Here is a 27,017-nt window from a genome sequence, read left to right on the forward strand (position 1 = left end):
TTAGATGATAGACTCTATTGAGGCGTGTGTTAAACGGCGGTCCATTGTGTCGTAGAAGCGTAGGCAGGCCTTGTAGCGCAGCAGCTTGTCAGCCAGAGGGCTCCTGGTCAGTCCCCGACCCTGAACAGTGAGGTCCAGGTACCTGGAGGACACAGGAGACAAGTTATACGTTAACCCTTTCACTACCACACTACTGAAGGGTTAACCCCATTCACTGCGACAATACAGAAGGTTAACCCTTTCACTGCCACAAGACAACGGGTTAACCCTTTCACAACCACACTACAGAAGGTTAACCCTTTCACTGCCACACTACCAAATGGTTAACCCTTTCACTGCCACACTGCAGAAGGTTAAAGATGGCACGAAACACCAAAATTATCATTCAAATGATGTTATTAAATGTATGTAATGGTAGCGTGTACAATGTTAACTCAATGATGTGTCATATTATCTAGCAAGAGACCATTAATTAATGATGCTGCTAATATATGTTTACTTATGCCAAGTAGTAACAACCAAAAGTACACCGGATATGAAACGCTAGTATATATTAGTTACTTACTTTTGGTTGTTACTACTTGGCATAAGTAAACATTTTCTCAAAGTTTCTTGATTTTCATTTTGTTATCAAAATGTAAAAAAAATAGTTTTGCCCCGTATCGGTTTTGTCAGTTTTGAGTTATAGGCCCTATGACCTCACTGAGAGTTGGACGACATGTTCACTGTGACATACAGGCATAGAGACGTGTGTGTGTGTCTCTCTCTCTCTCTCTCTCTCTCTCTCTCTCTCTCTCTCTCCCCTTGCTATCTCCTCTCTCTCACTTGCTATCTCCTCACTCTCTCCCCCTTGCTATCTCCTCTCTCTCTCTCTCTCTCTCTCTCTCTCTCTCTCTCTCTCTCTCTCTCTCTCTCTCTCTCTCGTGAGATGGTTGAAAGAACATTCTAGCTATGGACCGCCCTGAACATCAAACGTGTAGAGTTGTGGGTAGGGGAACATGACTGCCCATTAACTGTTTCAAGCAGTGCAATTTGATGATGTCTTAGGATTTATGATGTTATAGGGTTGTATTTTCTTAAGGGTTATAAAACTCAAACTTGTAAATCAACAGAAAGAAAAATTATTTAGTTAAACGTCCAGGTCGGGCAGGCTAGGCTACTGTCGCAGAACAACAACCCAAGAGTTCATTTCAGTGGAATTCTCCTTTAAAAGGATACCCTTTGAATTGTAGTTTGTCATAATGTGAGGGAGAGGGTTCTTGACTCACTCTTCAGGTTACAGACCCCTCCCCCCAGAACATATCTTGTTAGCTAATTAGCTTGTATTGATTTCACAAGGAATGTTACCAAGACACCTAGGGTAACAGAAGGACACATGTAGAAACATAAAGCTGCATTCATTTTAGGTTGGAGGTGGGAAGTTACAAGTGGGAAGGAAATGTCTCGAGCTACAAAGTCAGAAAAACATGGATGGTCATGCTAAACCTTTTGGCAATTTTTTCTTACAATTTGTCTCGCATGAACTACAACTCACAAAGACAGTTTACAACAACATATAGCTTTGTAAGTATATTAGCTATATGTTTTGAGAAATATACCAGCATTTGCGACTAGGAACTCTGAGTTATAATCGAATTAAATGGTAAATGGCTGGATTTTTATATAGCGCTTTTATCCAAAGCGCTTTACAATTTGTTCCTCACATTTTTACCCATTCACTCACACATTCACACACCGACGGCAGAGGCAACCATGCAAGGTGCCAACCTGCTCATCGGGAGCAATTAGGGGTTAAGTGTCTTGCTCAAGGACACATCGACACGCTGCCCGGGAGGAGTGGGAATCGAACCGGGAACCTCCGGATTGCCAGACGACTGCTCTACCTCCCAAGCCACTGTCGCCCCGAATTAGGCCTGTCGCAGACTAAGGACTTGTATAGTTTACTTTGATTGGCTGAAATTTGCAGATAGTCGACTTACTGAATTACTTACTGAATGCAAAAAAATTAAAAATAATATATTTTATTTATTTATTTATTTTTATTTGGGGGATGATTCCATTTGAACTGTGGGGGGTGCTTAATGTCTGAAGGAGTCGACTGAAGGCTTCTTGTCCTCTGCGAAAGCATGCAATTGGTCCACTGATGGATACATCTTGATATTTGTGTGAAATCCTCTTTCTGTGCCCCGTTTTCTTAGGCAGTTAGCCTCGCTGGTATGTGCACCATTAGCGTTAGCCACGCTTCTAGGCCTCTGCTTTTGGAAAGAATGATTACAAAAAAATAAATAGATATCATTATTATTATTATCATTATTATTTGCTAAGAGGTTGGCAGTCGACTACGGCTCCTTTCGATCGATTAGTCGATTATTCGTAGCAGACTATAATATTCCAAACAGGTCAAATAATCCCTTTAGTTTCTCTTTATTAATGTGGTGAGAGATAACTCCTACCTGTATGATACCCTCCAGAACGAAGGTTATCCTATAACCCTAGTTATATGAATTATGGTGAGCGCTCTGCCTACTGGAACTATCCCTTTAATCATATACTATCATGAAAACTTTCACCCACGTGTACGCACCCACCTGCCTGACCACGCCCACATCCGCTCATATATAAGCGGGGTCATGTCCATACTACCAGTTCCTTCCCCAGTCTTTCACTGCTGAAACGGAAGACCGTGGGGTCTTCAGTGAGTCAGAGCAGAGCGCTCGCCATAATTCATATAACTAGGGTTATAGGATAACCTTCGTTATATTTAATTTATGGCTTTGCGCTCTGCCTACTGGAACACAAGAGTGGAGCAGAGCGGAAAGCTCGACAGATGTACCCGCTGAGGCCCCCTACAACCATCAGAATACCGGGGAGGATCCGGGCCCCCCGGCCCCCCCTAGTGAGGGACGGGAGGGAGACCAGACCCGACTGTGCGAAGAGGGTTTAGCACCTCAAACGCACAGGGTGAGCAGACCGTGGGACTTACTCGGACGCGCATCCCGCACGCCACCAGGGAACGGACGTGAAGCGAAAAAAAACCCTTCACAGCCCCCAACATCGCGGGTCGGGGTCAAAAAGCCCCAACCCTGTGGCAAGGCCGTAGCAGCGGGGCGTGGAGGAGGTCCCAGCCCCAGGCCACATCCTGGGGGCTAGGACCCCCTGAAAAAGGGGCCTGGTGAGGTCAACGAGGCAGCGGCATCGAGACCCCACCAGACGGTCACTGGTGACACCACCCCCCACATCGCCAGCGTATCGGACAGGGCCTAAAATAAGTGAAGGCCCTTCTCCCCCTGGCACGCCGCTCCAAAGCGCTCCCAAGGAGGCTTCGCCCCCACAATGTTGTGGGGTCAGCTGGCGCGCCGGGGAGACAACCCTCCAAGGAGGTTGATCTCTCAATCCAGGTCGACAGGTCTTAAGAGCAGAACTCGACCTGCGCCCAGAGCACTGCGGACTAGACAGGCGCCTAAGGGGCCTACTGTAAGAACAGTATCCCGGCGGAAAGGGTGTTCGGTATGCCGTGCACCATGTCACAATCTCATGGGGCCACGAACCTCACGGAGTCTGAGTTAGCCAACCCCGCCAGCGAACAGATTCCACCACGAACCCTGACCCTGCCAATTTAGTAATCCTGCGGGGTCGAGGTTCAGAGAAAGAGTTTGACACAATTGGCAGACATCATGAAAGATGCGGGGGCATACTCTCGGGCAGCCGGGGTCAGACCCGGGCTCAACCTGAGAGTCGACTCTGCTACCAACACACCGGAGAGACAACCACCCCCCTATGTTTATTTTTTTTTATTTTTTTTATTTTTTATTTTTTTGTATTTTATTTTTTTATTCTTTTTTAAAACAAACATATAAACAAACATGACAACACACGATAAGATATACAAGCATTAATTGTCAGGGCACATCCAATGGGATCACCTTTTGGTTAGTTGTTTTATATAAGATATACCCATAATACCTGTTATCTAAAAAAAAAACCTACATACATATGCTCAGCTCGAACCCCCCCCTCCCGGACCCCACCTTGAGAAGTACCTCCACTATCCCTCGCACCTAACCAGACACTACCATTATAAGCTAGCTTTTATTCTCTCCACCACTTCTAACCACATTGACATTTTGGATTCATTGAGACCCAGAATTCTTGCTGTAGATATTTCATGGTAAATTACATCGAGATATGTAAGAAACCAAACTTTACGGCACATTTTTTCCGGTTGAAACCAGCGTGATGCGATCAGCTTTTTGGCTACTGTGATACCCGATAAAACCAATCTCTTTAGCTGTGGATTCACTGCAAACTCAAAAACATCATTCAACAGCAATACCGAGGGGTGTACAGGTATATTCCAAGATACGAGTTTTGATATTTGTTGGGTCACATCTTTCCAGAATGCCTTAACTGGTGAGCAGTCCCAATACATGTGCATAAATGTCCCTTCGTCCCCATTTGTACATTGGGTGCATTTGGAATCTTGTTTGAGCCCCATTCGGCACAGTCTTATAGGAGTCAAGTATGTCCTGTGAATATAGTTAAGATTGATTTGTTGATGATCCGGGTTCCTTGATGTAAGTCGGACATTTGCCCAGGCTCCTTGCCAATCAAAGTCATTTTCCAGGTCTGGTATATCCCTCCTCCAGACAGAGTCAAGTTGGAGGGTTTCATACGAGGACGTTAGTAATTGATGATAAAATTCTGAAACAAAACCTCTCGATGTCTCTCTTGAGTAGAAGAATTTGTGGTATCTGTGGTGTTCAATTGGTCTGTCTAATGGAACACCGTGAGACTTCAAACATAGCTCTAACTGTTTGTGAAAAAGCCATGTGGACTTGGTGAGATTAAATTTTTTGCGTATTTCTTTATCACTACAAAAACCCTGTTTGTTAAAAATATCCCCTAATGAGTGTATGCCTTGCTCTTCCCATATAGGGAATCTTATAGGTCGTTTTCCAATTAAGAGAGCATTGTTATTGAATAAGGGAGTATGGTTGTGCCATTCTTGTGGGTTAGGATTTTTTTTTTGTGATTCACGCCATATCCGGATCGCATGAGTAATTATGGGGCCAAATTTTCGTTCACAGTGCTTGATTGGTAGTTTAGTGTATGCTATGTCCTTCAGTCTATGTGGGGCTACTATGTTTTCTTCTATTTTCCTCCAAGATGCTAATGCTTGGGAGTCAAACCATGTTGTCAATGGACTTAATGAGTACGCCTTAAAATATAGGAAAAAATCTGGAAATGCCATGCCACCATCTGCTTTATTTCTCTGTGCGGTGGATCTTTTTATACGTGGTGGTTTGTTATTCCAAATAAATTTGTATGTGGAGGAGTGTAATCTTTTCCAGTAACCCTCTGGAGGGGGTAACGGTAGCATTGAACAGAAGAAGTTGATTTTAGGTAGTACATCCATCTTAACTATTGATATCCGTGCTTGTACTGTGTTCTTAAGTTTTGCCCATCTATCAAGGTCGTCTTTGATTTTGTTTTGGATTTTTGTGTAGTTGTGCTTCACCGTTTGTCTTATGGTAGGGAATATTTCCACTCCCAAGCATCTGAAATGTTTTACCATCGGTATCTGTCCTGGGAGGGTTGTATCTTTTTTTGCAGGGGTGTTAAGTGGAAGGAAAGCCGACTTCGGCCAATTTATCTTAAATCCCGATAAATCACCAAAGTCCTCAATCAACTTGAGCAGATGAGGCAATGTGGTGTTGGGGTTTTTCATGAACAATATTACATCGTCCGCATATAAACAAATTTTTTGTTGTGTGCCCTTGATTACGATAGGTTCTATGGATTGGGATTGTCTTATATATTGTGCTAACGGCTCTAATGATAGATTGAACAGACCGGGACTAAGAGGACAACCCTGTCTGGCAGAGCGTGATACCGGAAATATTTCAGAGATGATTGTGCCTGTTATAATCATGGCCGATGGGTCTTTGTATAATACTTTAATCATATCGATGAATCCTTTTCCTAACCCCATCCTTTCTAGCACTGCCCACAGATACGACCATTCCAGCCTGTCAAAGGCCTTCATAGCATCCAGGGACAGTATCGCCTTAGGTATGGTGTCCTCTTTGTCGGCATCAAGTACGTGCAGTATACGTCTTATGTTCTCAGTGATCAGGCGGCCTCCTATGAAGCCAGTTTGGTCCGGGTGAACTAAAGACGTCATATGCTTTTGTAATCTGATGGCTAATACCTTAGAGTACAGTTTGATATCTGTTCCGAGGAGGCTTACAGGTCTATAACTACCGCACTCGTTGGGGTCTTTGTCTTTTTTAAGGAGGACTGTTATGAGTGCAATATTGTCGGTTTTATGGAAGTTCCCCTCCTTGACTGAGTATAAGATCATATTTAGTAATAAGGGGCCAATTATGTCCCAACAAGAAAGGTACATTTCTGATGGGAAACCGTCTCTTCCTGGAGCCTTACCACTTTTCATTGCGGTTATGGCCATCTTGAGTTCCTCTAGTGTGATCGGTATTTCTAACTGTTTAGCGTCATCCTCTGAAAGTTTAGGGAGAATAATTTGATTAAGAAATGTGTCCATTTTGTTTTGATCGAAGGTCATTTCTGATTTATATAAATCGGAGTAGAATACTTTGAATGTATCGTTTATTTTTACCGGATCTGTTACAAGTACTTGTTGTGCTCTAATGGTAGTTATATCTGCAAATGTTGCATTAATTCTTAATCGCATGGCTAATAGGTGGCTGGGTTTGGAACCATGGGAGTACTGCTGTTGTCTTGTGCTGCGTATTTGTATTTCCGATTGTTGTCTGTATATGTCATTGATCTCTATTTTTAGTACGTTAACTTGATTTTCTAGTCGAGTTGAGTTGTTGTATTTCAGAGAATTAAATAACGTTGAGTAAAGCGTTTCCAGCTCATCCAGTTTTGTGTTTTGATTCTTGCGCATTTTGGAGGAAAAGCTATCCGTGAAGTCTTTGATCATTCCCTTTACCGACATCCATATTATTCTGGGGTCTTGCACCGAGTTTGCATTCTCCCGTTGGAATACTATAAGAGCTTCTTTGAGTTGTGTAATGAATTCCTTGTTGTTAAGCAGCAACGAGTTAAATCGCCATCTTGGGGCTCGGGAGGATAGTATACCAAATGTACCTTTAAGGAGTAAATAACAGTGATCTGATAGTGCGTTGGGTATCATTTCCACTTCATAATTATCAAATAGTCTCTGTGATGCAAAGACATAATCTATTCTGGATAGTGTCTTATGTCTCGCAGATCGACAAGAGTACTTTCGGGTCGTGGGGTTAAGTAACCGCCATAAGTCCTTTACACCTGTAATCTTTGACCAATCCTTTAATGCCTTCGATGAATTCTTTTGTTCGCTGGAAAAGGCGAGGTAAGATTTGTCTATCCTTGGGTTCCAGATGGCATTAAAATCCGCTCCTATTATAAATGAGTAATCGGGAATGTCTAACATTGCATTGGTTAGTGTAGTGAAGAAATCTTCTTCGTACAAATTTGGGGCGTATACCGCTATCAACGCTATTTTCCTGTTCTTATGTTCAATCTTAGCTATAGTTATCCGACCTTCTACATCAGACCATACTCCCTTTAGTACAATATTCAACTTACGTTTAACGACTATTGCTACACCCCGAGTTCTCGTACCAATAGAGGAGTGACTGATATTATGGTATATGTTGTCCGCTAATTTACCTATGTCTTTCCCTAGAATGTGTGTTTCGCTTAGCAGAGCAATGTCCACATGTTCTTTTTTCATCAGTGTGAGCACGCTTTTGCGTTTAAGTTGGTTATTTATTCCCCCGGTGTTCCATATCATTATATTCAAACTAGCCATAGTCTATACATGTTGCATTGTAATTTTTGGTAATGCTTCTAGAGTGCGAGGCAATACTAGATATACATCCCACTAGTGAGGTCCCGTTGAGAGCCGAGCTTAAAAACATACATATATACAAATAAAAATCCCCTACCCTTCCCTCCCACCGAGAGTCGTACAGGATTGTGTTCCATGAACACAACCTTTGCGTATGACTCTCTCCCTTGCACCACCGGATATCCCAGAATGATCCAATTATCCTTAACATTCCTATGTATACCATAGGATCTAACACTCTAAATTCTACCATAAGTAGAATGTCGACTGTGGCTTGGCCACTTACCCGTAAAAAATAAATAAATAAAAATTTAAATGAGATAAACTAAAAATAAAGACCAAAAATAAGCTTCAATTGTCATGCCTTAATCACTTACATTTTATATGAACTTGTAATTTATAGTAATTTATAGTAACCCATGAATAATATGAAGGTATTGAACTGAAGAGAGAGCCTCAATAAATCAGAGAGAGCGGATGAAAAAGAAAGAAAAAAAAACAAGTAAAAGGAAGAGAACATTAACTTAGATCTTAAAAGAGCATTGCTATGCTTAAACATCTAAAGTATTAATTGGAGAAGTAGTGAAATTATTTCCCATTAATAAAAAAACAATTTTTAAATACGTATATGCAGCATTTTTCCCCCTCCTTTTTCCTCCGATTTTCTCCCATCCCAATGTTAGTCGTTATGCCAATTCCCAATCCCCTTCCTGGTTGCTGCGCACTTACCCCCCACAGTCGGTCTGGGAGAGTGGAGGCTATCACGTGCTTCCTCCGACACACGTCTAGCCAATCAACCGCTTCTTTTCACCTGGCAGCGCGGACTCTCACTGAGAGGGTGTAACGTGTGGAAGGATCACACTACCCCCCTTAGATCCTATCCGCGCTGAGCAGGTGCCCCGACCGAACTGTAGGAGTCGCTGTTTACAACGACCCGGACCCACCCCGCCAGCTTTCCCACCCTCTAATACAGCCAATTGTATTAGTGTGAACGGCCAGCCAAGCTGGTGACAACGCCGGAGCTGTGAGCTGGATTCGAACAGGCGAATCCAGCGTCTCCGGTGTTGGTGACGAACGCAATCTCCGCCTCCCCCCCCCCCCCCCCCCCCCCCTATGTTTATTAACAGAAAGTGGTTGCTCCCTTAACCCACTAAGAAAACCCCGGAAACATAACTGTGCGTATACAGTTATGCGTATATATCCTATAACTAACTAACTACTTTAAGCACTAAACTTGAAGCGGTGCTATACACAGACTTCACAGTGGTGAAAGTAGGGAAGGAGCTGGTAGTATGGCCAGGACCCCGCTCATATAATATGAGCGGATGTGGGCGTGGTCAGGCAGGTGGGTGCGTACACGTGGGTGAAAGTTTTCATGATAGTATATGATTAAAGGGATAGTTCCAGTAGGCAGAGCGCAAAGCCATAAATGAAATATAACAGCAGGGTGTTAATGTGGTGAGAGATAACTCCTACCTGTATGATACCCTCCAGAACAGCAGGGTGTTTATGTGATGAGAGATACTGTAACTCCTACCTGTATGATACCCTCCAGAACAGCAGGGTGTTCACAGCCATCAAGGAGGCCATGAAGAAGAAGAAGCGCTCCAGGTTTCCCTCGTGGAGGAGGTTTGGGTAGAAGTTACCTGCAGGGGTGTAAAGTACATGAGTAATTGTACTTTATTACAATACTTAACACATTCAGTGCCAGCTATTAGACGGGACCCGCTGTAGCAATGCCAACGCTTTAAAAGATAGGAGTGCGTCACCTTGTTTGTAGAGCTAAATCTATATTCTATATTATAGCCATGGATACAATACTATGGTCATTTGACAGTGACTTTCTTCCGGTCAAGATGCAAAAAAGAGATAATTTTTCCATGCATACTGTACATTCACGCGTTATCCCGTGGTGAATATAAGTATATTTTCAGAGTGGTCTGGGGTAATTCCCGAAATTCTATTGTGCAAGAATAGAAAGCGGGGATCTTTGATTAAACACCTGCTATCAGAAGAATAGACAGTCAGAGTGACAAGCTACAGAAGATGGCCGCAAATGATAGTACGAGTGATGAAGAGGACGAACCGGAAAATGTCACTCCCCCAGAATAAAAAAAAAAGTTTTTACTTTTACTTTTTTACTACTTAAGTACATTTAAAAGTATAAACTTTTTGACTTTTACTCAAGTGTGTTTTTAGCCCGATACTTTGACTTTTACTTGAGTACGATTTTGAGACAGTATACCCATACTTTCACTTAAGTATAATTTCTGGGTACTTTTTACACCCCTGGTTGCCTGTCAGCGGACATGGTGTGATTAGGTTTGGCATTAGATCAGGAAGCTGCAGTGAAATCACACAGCATCAAACTGCTACCGCGCTTCCTACTCATTCGTCGAAGGTTCAACCTGACATTTTACATTGTAGTCTGTTCATTCGGTAACTCTGTGCCGTGTACCATCAGTATCATGGTTTGAATTGGATTATACCGTGGATTTATAAGAACACCCAAACATTTTGGGGAAATTAGCTTACCGTCTTCTCCAGAGAGAGACAAGAAGATAGATACCAGTTTCCTCTCTGTGTGTTCAGTAGAAAGCTATCTGGCTGCATGTTAGCCTAGCTTAGCACGATGAATGGAAACGGACAGTGCCAGTTAGCCTAAGCGTTGTCCAACTAACACCTCGCCCGAACGCTAACCGGCCATGTCTGCTTCCATTCATCGTGCTAAGCTAGGCTAACATGCAGCCAGATAGCTTTCTACTGAACGCACAGAGAGGAAACTGATATCTATCTTCTTGTCTCTCTCTGGAGAAGATGGTAAGCTAATTTCCCCAAATGTTGGCGTGTTCCTTTAAGTACAAAATTGTGGTACCATAGAGATCCATGGCTGTAATATAATATAGATATTATATTGTATATTCTATTTATATATATATATATATTTATATGATATATAAATATATTATATTATAATATAATATCTAAATTAAATAAAACAAGTCATATTAACACGACTTTTAACCACAAAGCACACAGCAGCTGTTGTCACCTCCAGATAGAAGGTAGACCAGCTGAACGATGAAGGCTCCTAGGAAACAGCCCCCTCCGTAGGACAGAGTGAGGAAGTGCAGCGAGATGCCTCTGATGTGGCTGGGGGTCAACTGGAAGGAGATCAGAGAGCCTGTCAGATAGGGACGGAAGAGCTCTAGTTAGAGGTCAGAGCCTGTCAGAGAGAGGAGGGGAGATCGGGGAGCCTGTTAGTAAAACAGAAGAGCTCTACTTAGAGAGGAGATCAGTGAGGAACAGGAGCTCTAGAGAGGAGATCAGTGAGGGACAGAGGAGCTCTAGTTAGAGGAGAGGAGATCAGTGAGGGACAGAGGAGCTCTAGTTAGAGCAGAGGAGATCAGTGAGGGACAGAGGATCTTTAGTTAGAGAGGAGATCAGTGAGGGACAGAGGAGCTCTAGTTAGAGAGGAGATCAGTGAGGGACAGAGGAGCTCTAGTTAGAGGAGAGGAGATCAGTGAGGGACAGAGGAGCTCTAGTTAGAGAGGAGATCAGTGAGGAACAGGAGCTCTAGTTAGAGGAGAGGAGATCAGTGAGGAACAGAGGAGCTCTAGTTAGAGAGGAGATCAGTGAGGGACAGAGGAGCTCTAGTTAGAGAGGAGATCAGTGAGGGACAGAGGAGCTTTAGTTAGAGAGGAGATCAGTGAGGGACAGAGGAGCTCTAGTTAGAGAGGAGATCAGTGAGGGACAGAGGAGCTCTAGTTAGAGGAGAGGAGATCAGTGAGGAACAGAGGAGCTCTAGTTAGAGAGGAGATCAGTGAGGGACAGAGGAGCTCTAGTTAGAGAGGAGATCAGTGAGGGACAGAGGAGCTCTAGTTAGAGAGGAGATCAGTGAGGGACAGAGGAGCTCTAGTTAGAGGAGAGGAGAGCAGTGAGGGACAGAGGAGCTCTAGTTAGAGAGGAGATCAGTGAGGGACAGAGGAGCTCTAGTTAGAGGAGAGGAGATCAGTGAGGGACAGAGGAGCTCTAGTTAGAGGAGAGGAGAGCAGTGAGGGACAGAGGAGCTCTAGTTAGAGGAGAGGAGATCAGTGAGGGACAGAGGAGCTCTAGTTAGAGGAGAGGAGATCAGTGAGGGACAGAGGAGCTCCAGTTAGAGAGGAGCTCTAGTTAATTAGTGATCAGAGCCTGTCAGCAAGCGACAGAAGAACTCTAGTTAGTTAGAGATCAGAGCATGTCAGCGAGGGAAATGTGCCAGACATGTGGTTCCTTGTTGTGTTTAAACCTTGGTGGTTAAAACCTTCATATTATGGTGTGGAATAACACTCGTGTTCCATTTGCTGAAGCCTCCCGGTTTTTGCTTGGAACCGGGCCAGAACTCCGACCATGGGGCTCGGTGAGTACGCTAATGGCACTGCATCGACCTAATGAAATCCAAACTATCCCTTTAAGATGAGTATTTTCGACAGTGTACTACTCACAGGCAGGGGTGACCAGGGCCTCGGCCAGACCCAGGAGGATGTACTGAGGAGCCAGTTGGAAGCAGGCCATGGAGGACACCTGCAGCACCTTCCCAGACATAGCCTGCTCCACCAGGGGGTAAGACTTCCTGTGTAACTCAGACAGACCTGCCACCAACACGGACAGAGCCGCACACCCATGGCCCAAGGCTGGGAGGGAAGGAGGGAGGAGGAGAGATGGTGAGAAAGAGAGCTACAGGAGGAGATATGATGAGGGATCTACAGGAGGATATATGATGAGAGCTTACAGGAGGAGATGTGAGAGATCTACAGGAGGAGATCTGATGAGAGAGAGGTACAGGAGAGATGAGAGAGCTACAGGAGAGATGAGAGAGAGCTACAGGAGATATGAGAGAGCTACAGGAGAGATGAGAGATTTGAAATGTACTACTGCTTAATTTTAAGTTTAAAGAGAGGTGTGTGTGTGTGTGTGTTTGTGTGTAGTACTCACTGATGACTCTAGCAGGCGCCAGAGGGCTCTTCTCCATGGCGAGGTAGCAGGTGGTGATGCACTCTATGAGGGGGGCCAGGAGGAGGAGGGGCAGGATGCTGATGACGTTCATGGCAGCGATGGGCAACAGGAAGCCGTTCAGGTGGAGGTTAGAGTTCATAGTCTGGATGTAGTAACCTGATGGTATCTAGAAGAGGGGCGGGGGTTAAAGGGGCAAATCCATACGAACCCATAGCCTGAAGCCTTATGTAGTACATGTCCAAATTTCATAAAGATCCATTCAGAAATTAGTGATTAGGAGTGATTTTGGTAAACTGTGTACAAAAGAAAAACTGAGTTTTCTCATAGACTTCAATTCATTCGGCTGTTTTTCTCTTCCTGTTTTCGCTCGTTCGTTTTTTTTGTTTTTTAGATTCATACATCCCCACGTGGTGTTTCATTGGTAAGCCACACTCATTGGCTACAACGATCCATAATCATTTTCGAGATTGGATCTAGATTGACGGAGCTACTGCGCCAAGAGTTGGGAGTGGTATTTTGCGCAATACCGTGTACTTTGCACAAGCCTCAAATACAGGCATGTAACTCGAGAACCGCTGAACGGATTTTGACGGATCGACAGGCAACAAATAAGCCTTCAATTCGATATATATATTGAATTACAAAATATGCACACCCGAGCCACTAGGAGTCGCCAAAGTGCCGGTGGGAAAATCGTCCTAAAAACGTCCCATATGCGGGTCGGCGCATGCTAAGAGGATGATAAGGCAGCAGTCCCTATAAAACAAGGTATTGCTATTTTTTCATCTACATCATTTCATGGAGCACCTCAACCGTTATTCTTTAATACTTTAATTCTACTTTTTGTAGAATTTTGCATAATGTCTTTATATTGTTTGCCATATAATATTTAATGTAATGTAATCTAATGATATTCTTGGTGTATCCTGCTATCTAAAATAGTATGATTGTTGTTTTATATAGTATGGTATATTGTTCAGGATTATAGCTTTTCTAAAAAGAAAAACGTACCCATTCACCTGGATCCCAATTGGCACATTCACTGATTGACGGGTCTATACATAGACATATATAAAGGCTAGATGACTCACCAGCGCTGCTGGCCAATGGAGACCGACATTGCCACATGGTGGCCATCTTGCCACAGGCAGCATGCCCACTCATAACATAAATGTCTATGGTGATGTACTATTGAAATAGCCATAGCTTGCTATATTTTCAACCGATTTTCAAAGTTTAAAAAAATATATATTATCAAATACTTTTATTTTTTTCTTTTTTTTTCTTCCAAATGAGACAAGACAAAACATAATACAGTAATAATAATAATAATAATAATAATAATAATAATAATAATAATAATAATAATAATAATAATAATAATAATAATAATAATAATAATAATAATAATAATAATAATAATAAACAATAATAGTAGACTTCACAGGACAATAACAGCAGTAATAACAATAATGACAATAAATAGAAATAATACAAAAAAAAATATATATGAAATTAATATGCCACAGACATTACAAAAAATTTACCTGTTCCTTCCCCCACACCCACCCCAGGACCACTCAGGAACAACACCCCAACCCCGGTTCGCCGCTAGATCATGGCCTTTACTTTCTCGGCCGCTGAGGCCCATAGTTCAATGTTGTATTGCCCAACTCCAATCACCCAAGCAGTGGAGATCTCCATGTAAATTACATCCAAAAGTGTCAAAGACCAATTGATCGTTCTAAGTTTTTCAGGTTGTTTCCACCTCATGGCTATACTTTTTTTGGCTGCTGTAACACCCGCTAGAATGGTTATTTTTTGTTATATGGAGGCCGGTAGTAGTGACATTTAGGATTAGTGTTGCTGCGGTAAGTGGAATTGTCAGGTTACATATGTCTGCAAGTTTAGTTCACGGTTTGGTTTGTTATAAACGTCAGAGATGTAGTTATCATATTGCATACTTATAATGGACTTTCATATACAAATAATTTCGACATGTCCAAGCATCCTGAATCATAGCCACGTTAATACCGTTCGTAATAAACCAAACCGTTTGTAAATCGGTTGAAAATTGAGCAAGCTATGCTTATTTCAATAGTACATAGACCATAGACATTCATGTTATGAGTGGGCATGCTGCCTGTGACAAGATGGCCACTACGCTGGAGACTCCGCCTTACATCATCTAGTTATATATATATCTATGGGTCTATATAAGGGTTTCCTGTGACCTGATGGAGCCCTTCCTTGGCGAAACATTGTTTGTTTAAATAGGAGCTAATGAAGCAAGGGATGTGAAGAATGACTTGGAACCCACATGTCAAAAAGACATGGTCAAGGTCTGGTCTGGTCCTTTAAAAGGACTGGCCTGGTCGCCTATATTCGAATACCAACCGTTTTGTGCGTTTTGCTAATCTGATTGGCCACTGACGTTTCTGGTCATGTGACATGTGCACCAATCGTGTGACGGCAAGTTCTTTCGCCGGTTAAGCTTAGGTACTCTTTCGAAGTTGGTTAAGGTTAGAGTTTGTCTTAGAGCATGGCGATAGAACGCCAGCCCTGATTCCAAACTCTAACCTTAACCGACTTTGAAAGAGTCGCCTAAGCTTAACCAGTGATAAACTAGGCGTTGGGTAGTTTGCAGGCTGTTCGACGCGGAAATGGGCAAAGACACAGCTCGTCACGCGATTGGGCGCACATGTCACATGACCAGAAACGTCAGTGGCCAATCAGATTAGCAAAACGCACAAAACGGTTGGTATTCGAATAGACGCTGCCTGGTCCTTTAAAAAGACTGGTCTGGTCCTGTAAAAAGGCTGGTCTGTTGTTTCATTGTAATGTGTGCGTGTGAAGCGCTGTACAAATACACTTTTTTAACAAATTATTATTATTATAATTTTTTTTTTTTTACTTTGGATCAATCAAAGGTGCTATAGATAATATTAGGCTACTAGATGTCGCACTAGAGTACCAGCATGTCATTTATCCAATCAGGTGCATGTTTGCGTCTATTTAGTAGGCAGTGAAAACAGCAAATATAGTGATTATCTTTTCTCTCATTGGCACGCCAACATTATGGGAAATGTTGGCATTTCCCAGACAAGACAAGAAGATAGATACCAATTTCCTTTCAGTAGAAAGCCTTCTGGCTGCAAGCTAGCCTAGCTTAGCACAAATGAATGGAAGCGGATACAGACCAGCTAAACACCTCTCCCGGAGTTTTAAGCTAGGCTAGTAGTCCGTATCAGCTTCCATTCATTTGTGCTAAACTAGACTATAGCTTACAGCCGGATAACTTTCTACTGAACACACAGAGAGGAAATTGGTATCCATCTTCTTGTCTGGCTCCAGAGAAGACGGTAAGCACATTTCCCATAATGTTGGCGTGTTCCTTTAAGGTTAATGATATAAAAGTATGTTTTTCATTTTTCTGGACCCCATGGATCCCCTCTGGTCCCCATGGAAACAAGGACCCCTGCATAGACCCACCTGTGTGACGCAGGCCCTGTACAGCAGCTGGAGGCTGTAGAGGGGGAACAGCCTGGCGAGCACTTTGACGTTCTCCACGTGTGTCTCGCTGTAGCGCCCGCCGTTGTTCTCCTTGGCGCGGTCCAGCCAGGTGGCCACGTCTCCGCTCAGGTGGCGAGAGTGGAGACAACACATCCTCAGAGAGTTGAGGAAGACTCCTAGGGTTGTTAGGAGAGACCCTCCTGTATTAATCACACAGAGAGAGAGACAGGACTGTTACTGAGTATAGACCCTCCTGTATGAGACGCACAGAGAGAGAGACAGGACTGTTACTGAGTATAGAGACCCTCCTGTATGAGACACACAGAGAGAGAGACAGGACTGTTACTGAGTATAGACCCTCCTGTATGAGACACAGAGAGAGAGACAGGACTGTTACTGAGTATAGACCCTCCTGTATGAGACACACAGAGAGAGAGACAGGACTGTTACTGAGTAGAGACCCTCCTGTATGAGACACAGAGAGAGAGACAGGACTGTTACTGAGTATAGACCCTCCTGTATGAGACACACAGAGAGAGAGACAGGACTGTTACTGAGTATAGACCCTCCTGTATGAGACACACAGAGAGAGAGACAGGACTGTTACTGAGTATAGACCCTCCTGTATGAGACACACAGAGAGAGAGAGAGGACTGTTACTGAGTATAGACCCTCCTGTATGAGACACACAGAGAGAGAGACAGGACTGTTACTGAGTATAGACCCTCCTGTATGAGACACACAGAGAGAGAGAGAGACAGGACTGTTAACTCATTCAGGGCCAACAGCACCCTCTGCTGATGGCCCTTCGGTGCCAATGCTTTAGCCAATGGAGAATAGGACTTATTTGCGAGTGCATAAAACATATCTAGTGCTGTCAGGCGATTAAAAAAATGAATCTAATTAATTACAGGATTTGTAATTAATTAATCTAATTAATCGCATTTTAATCGACCTGCTATTGTTACGATCGGGGCCCGAGCCTGCCTGATGAGGATCAATCAGCACGGCTGCAAGGGATTACCTCATCAAGCAGGCTCTATATCATCTGGCAGAGCCTGTCATCTGGCAGAGCCTGTCATCCGGCGTCGCAGTGTTAAACTGCAAACCCAGGTACGACGTCTCGACCTGAAGCCCTGCTGACCCGCTCTTGAATTATTCTCTGTCCTAACCTCCCTCTCTTGTGCCCAAGGACCTCCGCTCCAGCGTCACCCAGGACCTCCGTTCCAGCATTGCCCGTCTGGACCCCTGGTGCTGACTACGAGGTTCCTGTTCTCCACCCCGACACAGCCGGTGTCTACCATTCTCTCATACTGCACGAGGAGTGCACCTGCTCAAGGACCATTCTCTCGTACTGCACAAGGAGTACCTCTGTGCTACCCCCCCAAGAACATTCATCCCCATCTGTTGTACATTTCTGCATGATTCTTGTCTGTTTGGGGGGGAAACAATTAAAACACCCTAAACCGCTCCATTCTCTCTACTCCTGTGTTCGCTATTGGGCTCCACAAGAACCCCTATCCTCACAGCTATTCTATATTCTATAATCATATTTCAAATTGCATGTGTCCGGATGGCAGAATTCAGTACTGTATCTACAAAACCTTCTGTTTAATCATCTTCCATTTATTCATTTGCTTAGATTTTTCAGGTCTGGTCAATTTTAGCATGGTGTTATTCACAGTCAAAGATAAAAAAAAAAAAAAAAAGAAAAAAAAATTGAATTGATATTCTCATTTGGTTCATTACAATTTACTCAAGCCTAGTAACAGACACAGTATTTCTGACACTGGGAATACATTCCCTGAGATCCATAGATGTCCCTAGAATCAGATACCAAGAACATGCAAATAGACCATTTAAAAGAAAAGTCTGTAACTGTTTATTCTACATTCTTATGTAATGAATGAGATTAAAAAAAAATATATATATTTTTTTTTGTGTAGTTAATTTTCATAACGTGATAATTTGCTGTGTAATTAATTAATCTAATTAACGCGATAAACTGACAGCCCTAATTTTTTCATACATTCATTTCCATTTTATATCGTAATGAATATCAATATATTTCTAGGGCGTTCTGTCTCATCTCAATAAACTCCAGCAAATCGAGCTTAAATGTATTTCCTTAGAAAGCGTGCCATTTGTTGCTTGATTTATGAATCGTTTTCAAATAAACGCTAGATTATCGATAGTATATGTGTCCTCATGCACGAAGAGAAGCGGGTCTGAAAAATCGCTTCTCCGTACTTTGGTCGGCGCGAACCTCACACACACACACACACACACACGCTCCGATGGCGGAGAAAGGAACATCTGATTACCCCAAGATTCATAACATAAAGGCCTTACCTCACATCTGATGTCATGCAAAAGGATTAATCCAATTCCTGATCGCCATTCCAAATATCGATCATGTCCATTGATCCAACGTTATAGTCCAAAACACATAATCCAGGCTGCTCCCAGTCCCCCCAGTCAATGCAATAGTATCCAGCTGCATGCCCGAGAAGTAAAACCTGGACCGGACTTATTTTTTTGATGCACAGTCCCAGCCAATCCAATCCAATGATGTGCAATACCATCCGGGAGACGATAGGCGGCGGTATTTGCCCTTTTGCGAGCTCAGACCCATTCCCAACGATAACATCAGGTTGGATGGATGAAAATGAATGGATACCGCTAATAAAAGAAATAACGATTAAAACCCAACTATACTCGTGATTGGCACGCAAGCGATGGCGAGTTAACCCGACTATCATCGTGATTGGCACGGAATGGGTTAACTGAGTCGAGAGTCTCCTGTATGAGACGCACAGAGAGAGAGAGAGGACTGTTACTGAGGAGAGAGTCTCTTGTATGAGACACAGAGAGAGAGAGAGAGAGAGAGAGAGAGAGAGAGAGAGACAGGACTGTTACTGAGGAGAGAGTCCCCTGTATGAGACACAGAGAGAGAGAGACAGGACTGTTATTGAGTATAGAGTCTCCTGTATGAGACGCACAGAGAGAGAGAGGACTGTTACTGAGTATAGAGTCTCCTGTATGAGACGCACAGAGAGAGAGACAGGACTGTTACTGAGTCGAGAGTCTCCTGTATGAGACACACAGAGAGAGAGAGAGAGAGAGAGAGAGAGAGAGAGAGAGAGAGAGAGACAGGACTGTTACTGAGGAGAGAGTCTCCTGTATGAGACACACAGAGAGAGAAAGACAGGACTGTTACTGAGTCGAGAGTCCCCTGTATGAGACACAGAGAGAGAGAGACAGGACTGTTATTGAGTATAGAGTCTCCTGTATGAGACGCACAGAGAGAGAGAGGACTGTTACTGAGTATAGAGTCTCCTGTATGAGACGCACAGAGAGAGAGACAGGACTGTTACTGAGTCGAGAGTCTCCTGTATGAGACACACAGAGAGAGAGACAGGACTGTTACTGAGTAGAGAGTCTCCTGTATGAGACGCACAGAGAGAGAGAGAGAGACAGGACTGTTACTAACATAAACACACGTTCTCTCTCTCACACACATACAAACACACAAACACACACTTTCTCTCTCTCACACACACAAACACACACTTTCTCTCTCACGCACACAAACACACACACACTGTTGTATTGTTACCTCTCTTGGGTCTGTAGGTGAGGTTGGTACGGACCATGTGGATGGCGATGAGCGCCAGCAGCGCGGAGGTGAAGGGGATGAGGAAGGCCAGGTTCTTGGCCACAGACTGCTGGATGTAGGCGATGCCCAGGAACACCACCACGGAGTTCAGGTTCACCAGCCAGTAGAACCTAGGAGGAGGTAAAGGCCCACTCAAGTTCAAGTGTCTTTATTAGCTGTCATACAAAAATACACAATACTTTTATATGAAATGCTTTTTTCTGTTTTGCTCCTGAGAGTGTGCTATAAATTGTTAAAGTGTCTAAAGTGGGTGCTACAGTGAGTTGTTTATTTAAAGTGAGTGTGTACGTGTGGATGTGTGTGCTGTGAGTGTATTTGATTGTTTGTTACCGGTATATAGTGTTATTGTCGTTGAGAATCCTGATGGCCTGGATCCTTAATCCAAACATAAACTACAATAAAAATAAACAGTAGGAATGGAAATTACTTGTTGATTAAGTGAGTCTTGATACAAGGGCAAACAATAGCCAACAAGTAAATATGAGTTTTTAAATGTATTTTGTGGCTGTTAAAGGTGTGTTTACATAGATAATATTTGTAAAAACTTGAATAAGGCAGACCCACTGTATATTCTGATTTATAGTTTATCTGAATGTCTATCTGACTGTATTGACTAATGATTGATTGGTTGGTTGATTGATCTATTGAACTAACCGAGTTAATTTAGTGATGACAAGAGTTAAGTTAGGGATGTTTATTATTTCTGTATATATTATATTATAAATATTTTGACAATCATTTTCAATCACATTCATCACAGATTGATTGTCCTTCATATCTTATTAGATTAGATAAAAATGTATTGTCATCACACATCACAAGTACAATACAATGAAAAGCATCTAACCAGAGTGCAAATGTAACAGTAAAGTGCATTAACAATATACAATGTGCAAGTGATAAAATGTGATATTATACTGAGTAATACATGCTAAACTGACATACTACTACAGTATCATTATGTACAGTGATACAAGGCAGTTGTAGACAGTGAAGGCAGTAAATAGGTATAAATATACTATGGTAGTAAGTAAGCCATACTGGTCAGTGGTATAATTAATAAGAGTAGGTATGGGATATATACAGATAATTCATATAATATATACTGGTATGTATACAGGTAAGGGATATATGCAGTTATATACAAACAGTAGTAGATACAAATATATACGATATATACAGTATAATAGTATTACTGTATATGGCTATCATACAGGTATGTAAACAGTAATATGTGGGTAGACTATAGGTTGAGGGAGGTAGTTATGATTTGATTTGATTTGATCTAAACACACAAACTTGAAATAACAAAAACTAAATTAATTAAAATTAAATAATAAAAAAAAAACGAAATAAAATGCAAATACAAATACAAAAAATAAAAGATATCTTCCTAGACATGGAAGCAATTGTCAACATAGCTCAAGACAAATGGTTTTGTTCGAGAAGGGACAGAAAGAATCAACGCTTATCTGGTCCTGCCCCTTCCTTACAATATCATATTAATATGTAATAAGTTATCTATCAATATCAAAAATAATATACCTATCCACTACAGCAAAAGATAAATAAATAATTATAAAAATACTAGTTCACATTATTTTCAAGCTTCTCTAACTTATACTTGTCCAAGAATTCCTGTTTATATCTGCATTTAAACATTTCAATAGTACTTGTTTTTATTGCTACATCAAGGCCATTCCAAATGGATACCCCACAAACTGAGATTACAGTGTAAGGCAGTTGTAGACAGTGAAGGCAGTAGATAGGTATAAATTGAGAGCAACCGAGTTCAGAGTTCGTACGGTATGGGCAACAGAGCCTAGAGTATAGGGAGTGCAGTTCAGAGTTGCACGACAGTGGCTCGGGAGGTAGAGCAGTTCCCGGTTCGATTCCCGCACAGCATGTCGATTCCCGCACAGCATGTCGAAGTGTCCTTGAGCAAGACACTTAACCCCTAACTGCTCCTGATGAGCAGGTTGGCACCTTGCATGGTTGCCTCCGCCATTGGTGTGAGTGAATGGGTCAAATGTGAGGAAAAAATTGTAAAGCGCTTTGGATAAAAGCTGCTATATAAATGCACCATTTACCATTTTATTTTGTACGAATGTTTCTGTAAAATAACTCTTCTATATTTAGACTCATTACATCCACACTGTGAATGAGAGCTATCGTATGCTCATTTCATGTCTGCACTTTATGCATTGCTTTTATTCTGTCAATTTGGCATCCACAGTTTTAAACTGTGGATGCCAAACAGAGAAGGTAAAGACGACTTTAAACTGTTAAACAGTAATCCAGAACTATTTTATTGCACTGTAAAAAAACTGATTTTATATGTCTGCACTTTATGTGCTCATTTCATGTCTATTCTATTCTACTACTTATTGCACTATTTTACTCTTGTCTATTCTATCTTACTCTTTTTATTATTGTCTATTTTAAAAACTGAATCAAACCATAAACAAGGTGGCCTGTTGGGATGTTAGATCCTAATGTGAAAAACTGTGATTTTATATGTCTGCACTTTTTGTGCTTTATGCACTTTATGTGCACTTTATTTTCCTGTCTTTTTTCTGTTGTGAATGTGAGGGCTGGGTAGGAACTGCATGCTTCCCAACGAGGGGGCGTGGCGAACATTCAGCTCACGCACCTGAGAGTGGTTGGCATTCAGCTCGTCGGGAGACTACAAGAACTGCCGACTGCCTTCCACTCATTGCCAGGTTGTTCCGTTGCTACCATCTACCGCCGCGTCTCTGGGGTGAGACGTCGTGCCATCTACTGCCCTACTCTCTCTCCGTGGGCCTCGTTCCTGGTGTGAGACATCGTCATCGCTCTCAATGTTTCCATGAGAGGATTCCTATGTTCTCACTCCTTTTTCATGGACCCCCTGTTTGCTGAGTTGCCCGTCGGCAGTGTTCTGGTGAGTCTGAACAGGACCAGACTCAGAACTTTCACTTCAGTCATGGACTCTAGAATATTCACCCTTTTTGTTCTCCCTTAAAGGGACAGTGCCGGTTTTTGTTTGTGAATAAATTATGCCCAGGTTTTGGCTAACTCTCATACCTGTCTTGTGTTGTGCTATTGGGGTTACATACAAACCGTAACAGTGAAGCACTTTGAACTGCAGTTTCTGTATGAAAGGTGCTATACAAATAAAGTTTTATTATTAATTGTACTGCTGTGAAGCACTTGGGGGGGGGGGGGGGGCTGTAATTCTTGTATGAAAGGTGCCGTACGCAGATAACGTTTATTATTTACTATATTGATATTGTCTTCCTGAACGGAGCGCCTACCAGTTGAAGAAGGAGAGGAGCTGGTGCTGGTTGTACCCCTGCAGGCTGTAGGCCCCCATGGGACAGAGGATGGCTCGGATCCCGCCGATGCCCAGCGCCGCAGCCAGAAGCCCCGTGTAGAACAGGATCTGCTGCTCCCTGGCCTCCAGCTGGTGGGTCATGTGGTGAGTGTCTATGTAGAAGTCCTCGAATGGGAACGCCACCACGGGGAGCATGGCTGTACCTGGAGAAGAAGAAGAAGTCTTTATTTGTCATCAGATTAACACACACACACACACACACACACGATGGGCAACCCACAGGAACACACACACACACATGCACTGAGTCGCTGACGAAATGTTCTCTGCACCCAAATTCCAATCTGTCTCAAAGAACACCAGAGCTGCACCCACAGCTAAACGGGTGTGTATGCAATTCAGCTTTATTCTGTTTTATATGTGTATTTTTGTTAAAATGTGTATATTGTGATGATGAATTGTATTTTATGTAGGCCTATTTGATGTATGTTATGTGTGATAACCTTTTTTTATCACTTTAGGTTGATGCCCTTTTTAACATCTTGGCCAGGGACTACAGATTAAATCTAGCCTTCTGGCTTATTGAATAATATGCACTGTCCCTTTTTCAAATAAACTTAAACCTCCCATCCTGTTGTCCTTCCCCCCCAAGGGCACCCGGGATCGCCGCGCCCGGGGGCCAATCCAAGTGGTCTTGTTCTGTTCTGCATGTTTTTCCATTGGGTTTATCTTATCAAGAGGGGAAACCCTTGCGAGCACGGGGAGAACATGCAAACTCCACACAGAAAGGCCCGGGAGATATCCCACCTGGGTAACTGGCAACATGGCAACCTGGTCCCCAAGCGGGAATCGAACCCAGGACCTTCTGCTGTGAGGCGACCACTACACCACCGAACACCACTCTGTGTTAGAGATAGACCCGTTATGTTAATCACCACGGGGAGCAACACCGCGCTGTGTTAGAGATAGACCCGTTAATCAGGTCCATGTTTGACATTTTTAGATAATCGGCATTCAACAATAAATAATCCGATAAACAAAATTATTTTGCAGACAGCCGGGTCAATTTAGCCATTCTAAGGCTTCTACGCCCCCCCACTCCTAATGTTACTCCCTATTTGCATCAATTCAAGTAATTTCAAACCCTGTTTGATTCAGACTTCTCAACACAGGTGCTGAGGTCTGACTAACAGCATGACTAACAGACTGAGTTAAACTCTGAATCAGCATGACTAACAGACTGAGTTAAACTCTGAATCAGCATGACTAACAGACTGAGTTAAACTCTGAATCAGCATGACTAACAGACTGAGTTAAACTCTGAATCAGCATGACTAACAGACTGAGACTCTGATTCAGCATGACTAACAGACTCAAGTTCAACTGAATCAGCATGTTAGTTAAACTCTGAATCAGCATGACTAATGAATGAATGAAAACTTTATTTAACAGATTGCAGAATGGGTACAATACGTCTCAATACACACAATTGTTAAAGGGGAACTATTTTACTATTTCTTTCACTATTTGGGCACTTTTACACAATTCCTGTGAGTCTATGGAACACCTCTGTAATATATATATTTTCTTTATTCATTGTTTTGTATTTCTAATCAAGTCCTCAAAAACAGCATTTTTCTACCTCAAGATCTCGAGCTGTTTTGAGCCTGGGCTCCTAAACCACTGCGCCGGGCCTGCTGAGCGTCGTGTTCGCCTGAACATTAACATGCAGCAGTGACTATATGACATCACATATAGGCACATTTTCAAACGACTCAGTTCAGTGAGGGTGAATATTGTGAGAGGAGAATTGGAAGAATGCGCCAATATGAGAATTTTGAGACATAGATCATATTAATATAAGTTCACATAGCTAGGAAACAATGCTAAACACTCAAAAAGGCCATTTATAAGATAGTTCCCCTTTAAGGGGATGCAGACCAGAGAAAGACGTTTGTCTTGTTTACATCAGGGTCCCCCATTTTCAATTCATAGTGATAACAGATCTATTAATAACTAGCAGATCATTAGGTCAGTTCAGTATAAGATTTAGAGGTCCTACAATTTGGAATTCAAAACCCTCCATAATAAAAACTTGCATCTATTTCATCACTCAAATCCAAGCTTAAATATACATTGTTAAATGAATAGCTTAAATCTCATAAAACCATTAATGTCACTTTGTTTTACAGTTTCATGTTAATTTGTTTAGACTAATTATTAATGTTGTTCTTTTTGTTATTATTACTTTGATTATTATTGTTATTCTCTTATTATTCTCTTAATATTATGAAAATTGTTTTATGAACTTATTTCACTTTACTTTAGTTTTTGTGTGTTTTTTTTTTTATCCGATTTCATGAGTTGAGGCCCCGTATAGGCCCATCTGGGTCTCTTGCCTCTACTAAGCACCTTTATATACACTTTCTGTCATGGTCACTGTTTCGATTTTTTACTGTTTTGCTGAAATGGTGCGAAATAAATAAATAAATAACAGACTGTTAAAACTCTGAATCAGCATGACTAACAGACTGAGTTACCGTAAGCTCTGAAGCAGCATGACTAGCAGACGTGAGCTCACACACCAAAGGTCAAACTGAAAACATCTTTTGATTTTCAAGATGAATAATCCAACAGAGTTTAACTTCCCATAATTTGAAATGCATTTTCTTTTACTTTGTAGTACACTATTAAATGTGCTATAGATGCTATAGAGTCATATTATTTTTTTAAAGAATACATCCACAGAGCTTTTAGAAAGGTGTGGATTAAAAGTATTGCTTTTCCCACAAAATATGAATGTATCATTTAAAAAAATTTGCGGGTCCAATATGTATGTTGTTGTTTACATGTAACGTGCATGTATCCCCTCCCTACTTCCCATTTCCTCACGTGGAATGCACCTGATTGGATAAATGACATGCTGGTGCTCTAGTGTGACATCCAGTGTCCGAATGTTATCTATAGCACCTTTAAGTAAACACATTAACACACAATTATTTACTGTTGTTTTTAACCCTTTCACTACCACACTACCAAAGGGTTAACCCTTCCACGGCGACAATACAGAAGGTTAACCCTATCACTGCCACACGACAAATGGTTAACCCTTTCACTAAAGGGTTAATGTAACAATTCCTGCGAAAAGGAACCTTCTTACCCACGATGTTAACTCGTTTCCCAAATCCCAAAGGATATTCACACCAGCCACCTTCATCTCAGATAGATCCCATTATAAACACATCGCATACTGTAGATACGGTACAATTAATCACACAAAGTCCCAAGTATGAAATGTAATCCTTTGTCGTCTCTCTTCTCTTACCAAAGAAGTGAAGTAGGGCACACAGGTACAGCACCTTGGTTCTCCCTAAGCAGGTCTCGGCAAACCAGCCCACCAGCACGGGGGTGAGGGTGCTGGCCCCGACGAAGCAGAGGTTCACGGTGGCGGCCAGGTAGTAGTCGTAGCCCAGCTTCACCGTGCAGAAGAGGATCATGTTGCACACGATGCCGAAGAAGGTGAACCTCTCGAACAGCTCCACCAGCAGGATGCAGATGATCACCTGGAGCTTCTTGCGGGTCTTCCGGGGTCCGTCCCGAGGGGGCCTGCGGTCCGGACGAGGGGTCTTGGAGAG

General features: G+C 42.4%; 1 protein-coding gene across 1 annotated transcript; it reads right to left on the bottom strand.

Annotated features, from left to right (window-relative positions):
- slc15a5 (solute carrier family 15 member 5) lies at positions 1-27,017 on the bottom strand (the record flags this gene model as incomplete). Its single annotated transcript, XM_084335134.1, has 9 exons — positions 26,708-27,017; positions 23,363-23,585; positions 20,007-20,176; positions 16,367-16,587; positions 12,854-13,040; positions 12,364-12,552; positions 10,932-11,063; positions 9,417-9,525; positions 1-142 (listed from the first exon to the last, which is right to left on the bottom strand). Exons 1-9 carry the CDS (start codon positions 26,877-26,879, stop codon positions 1-3), a joined length of 1,545 nt encoding a protein of 514 aa, XP_084191260.1. The 5' UTR covers positions 26,880-27,017.

The sequence above is a fragment of the Notolepis coatsorum genome (assembly GCF_963971535.1).
Source record: "Notolepis coatsorum genome assembly, chromosome: 18".
NCBI lineage: Eukaryota > Metazoa > Chordata > Actinopteri > Aulopiformes > Paralepididae > Notolepis > Notolepis coatsorum.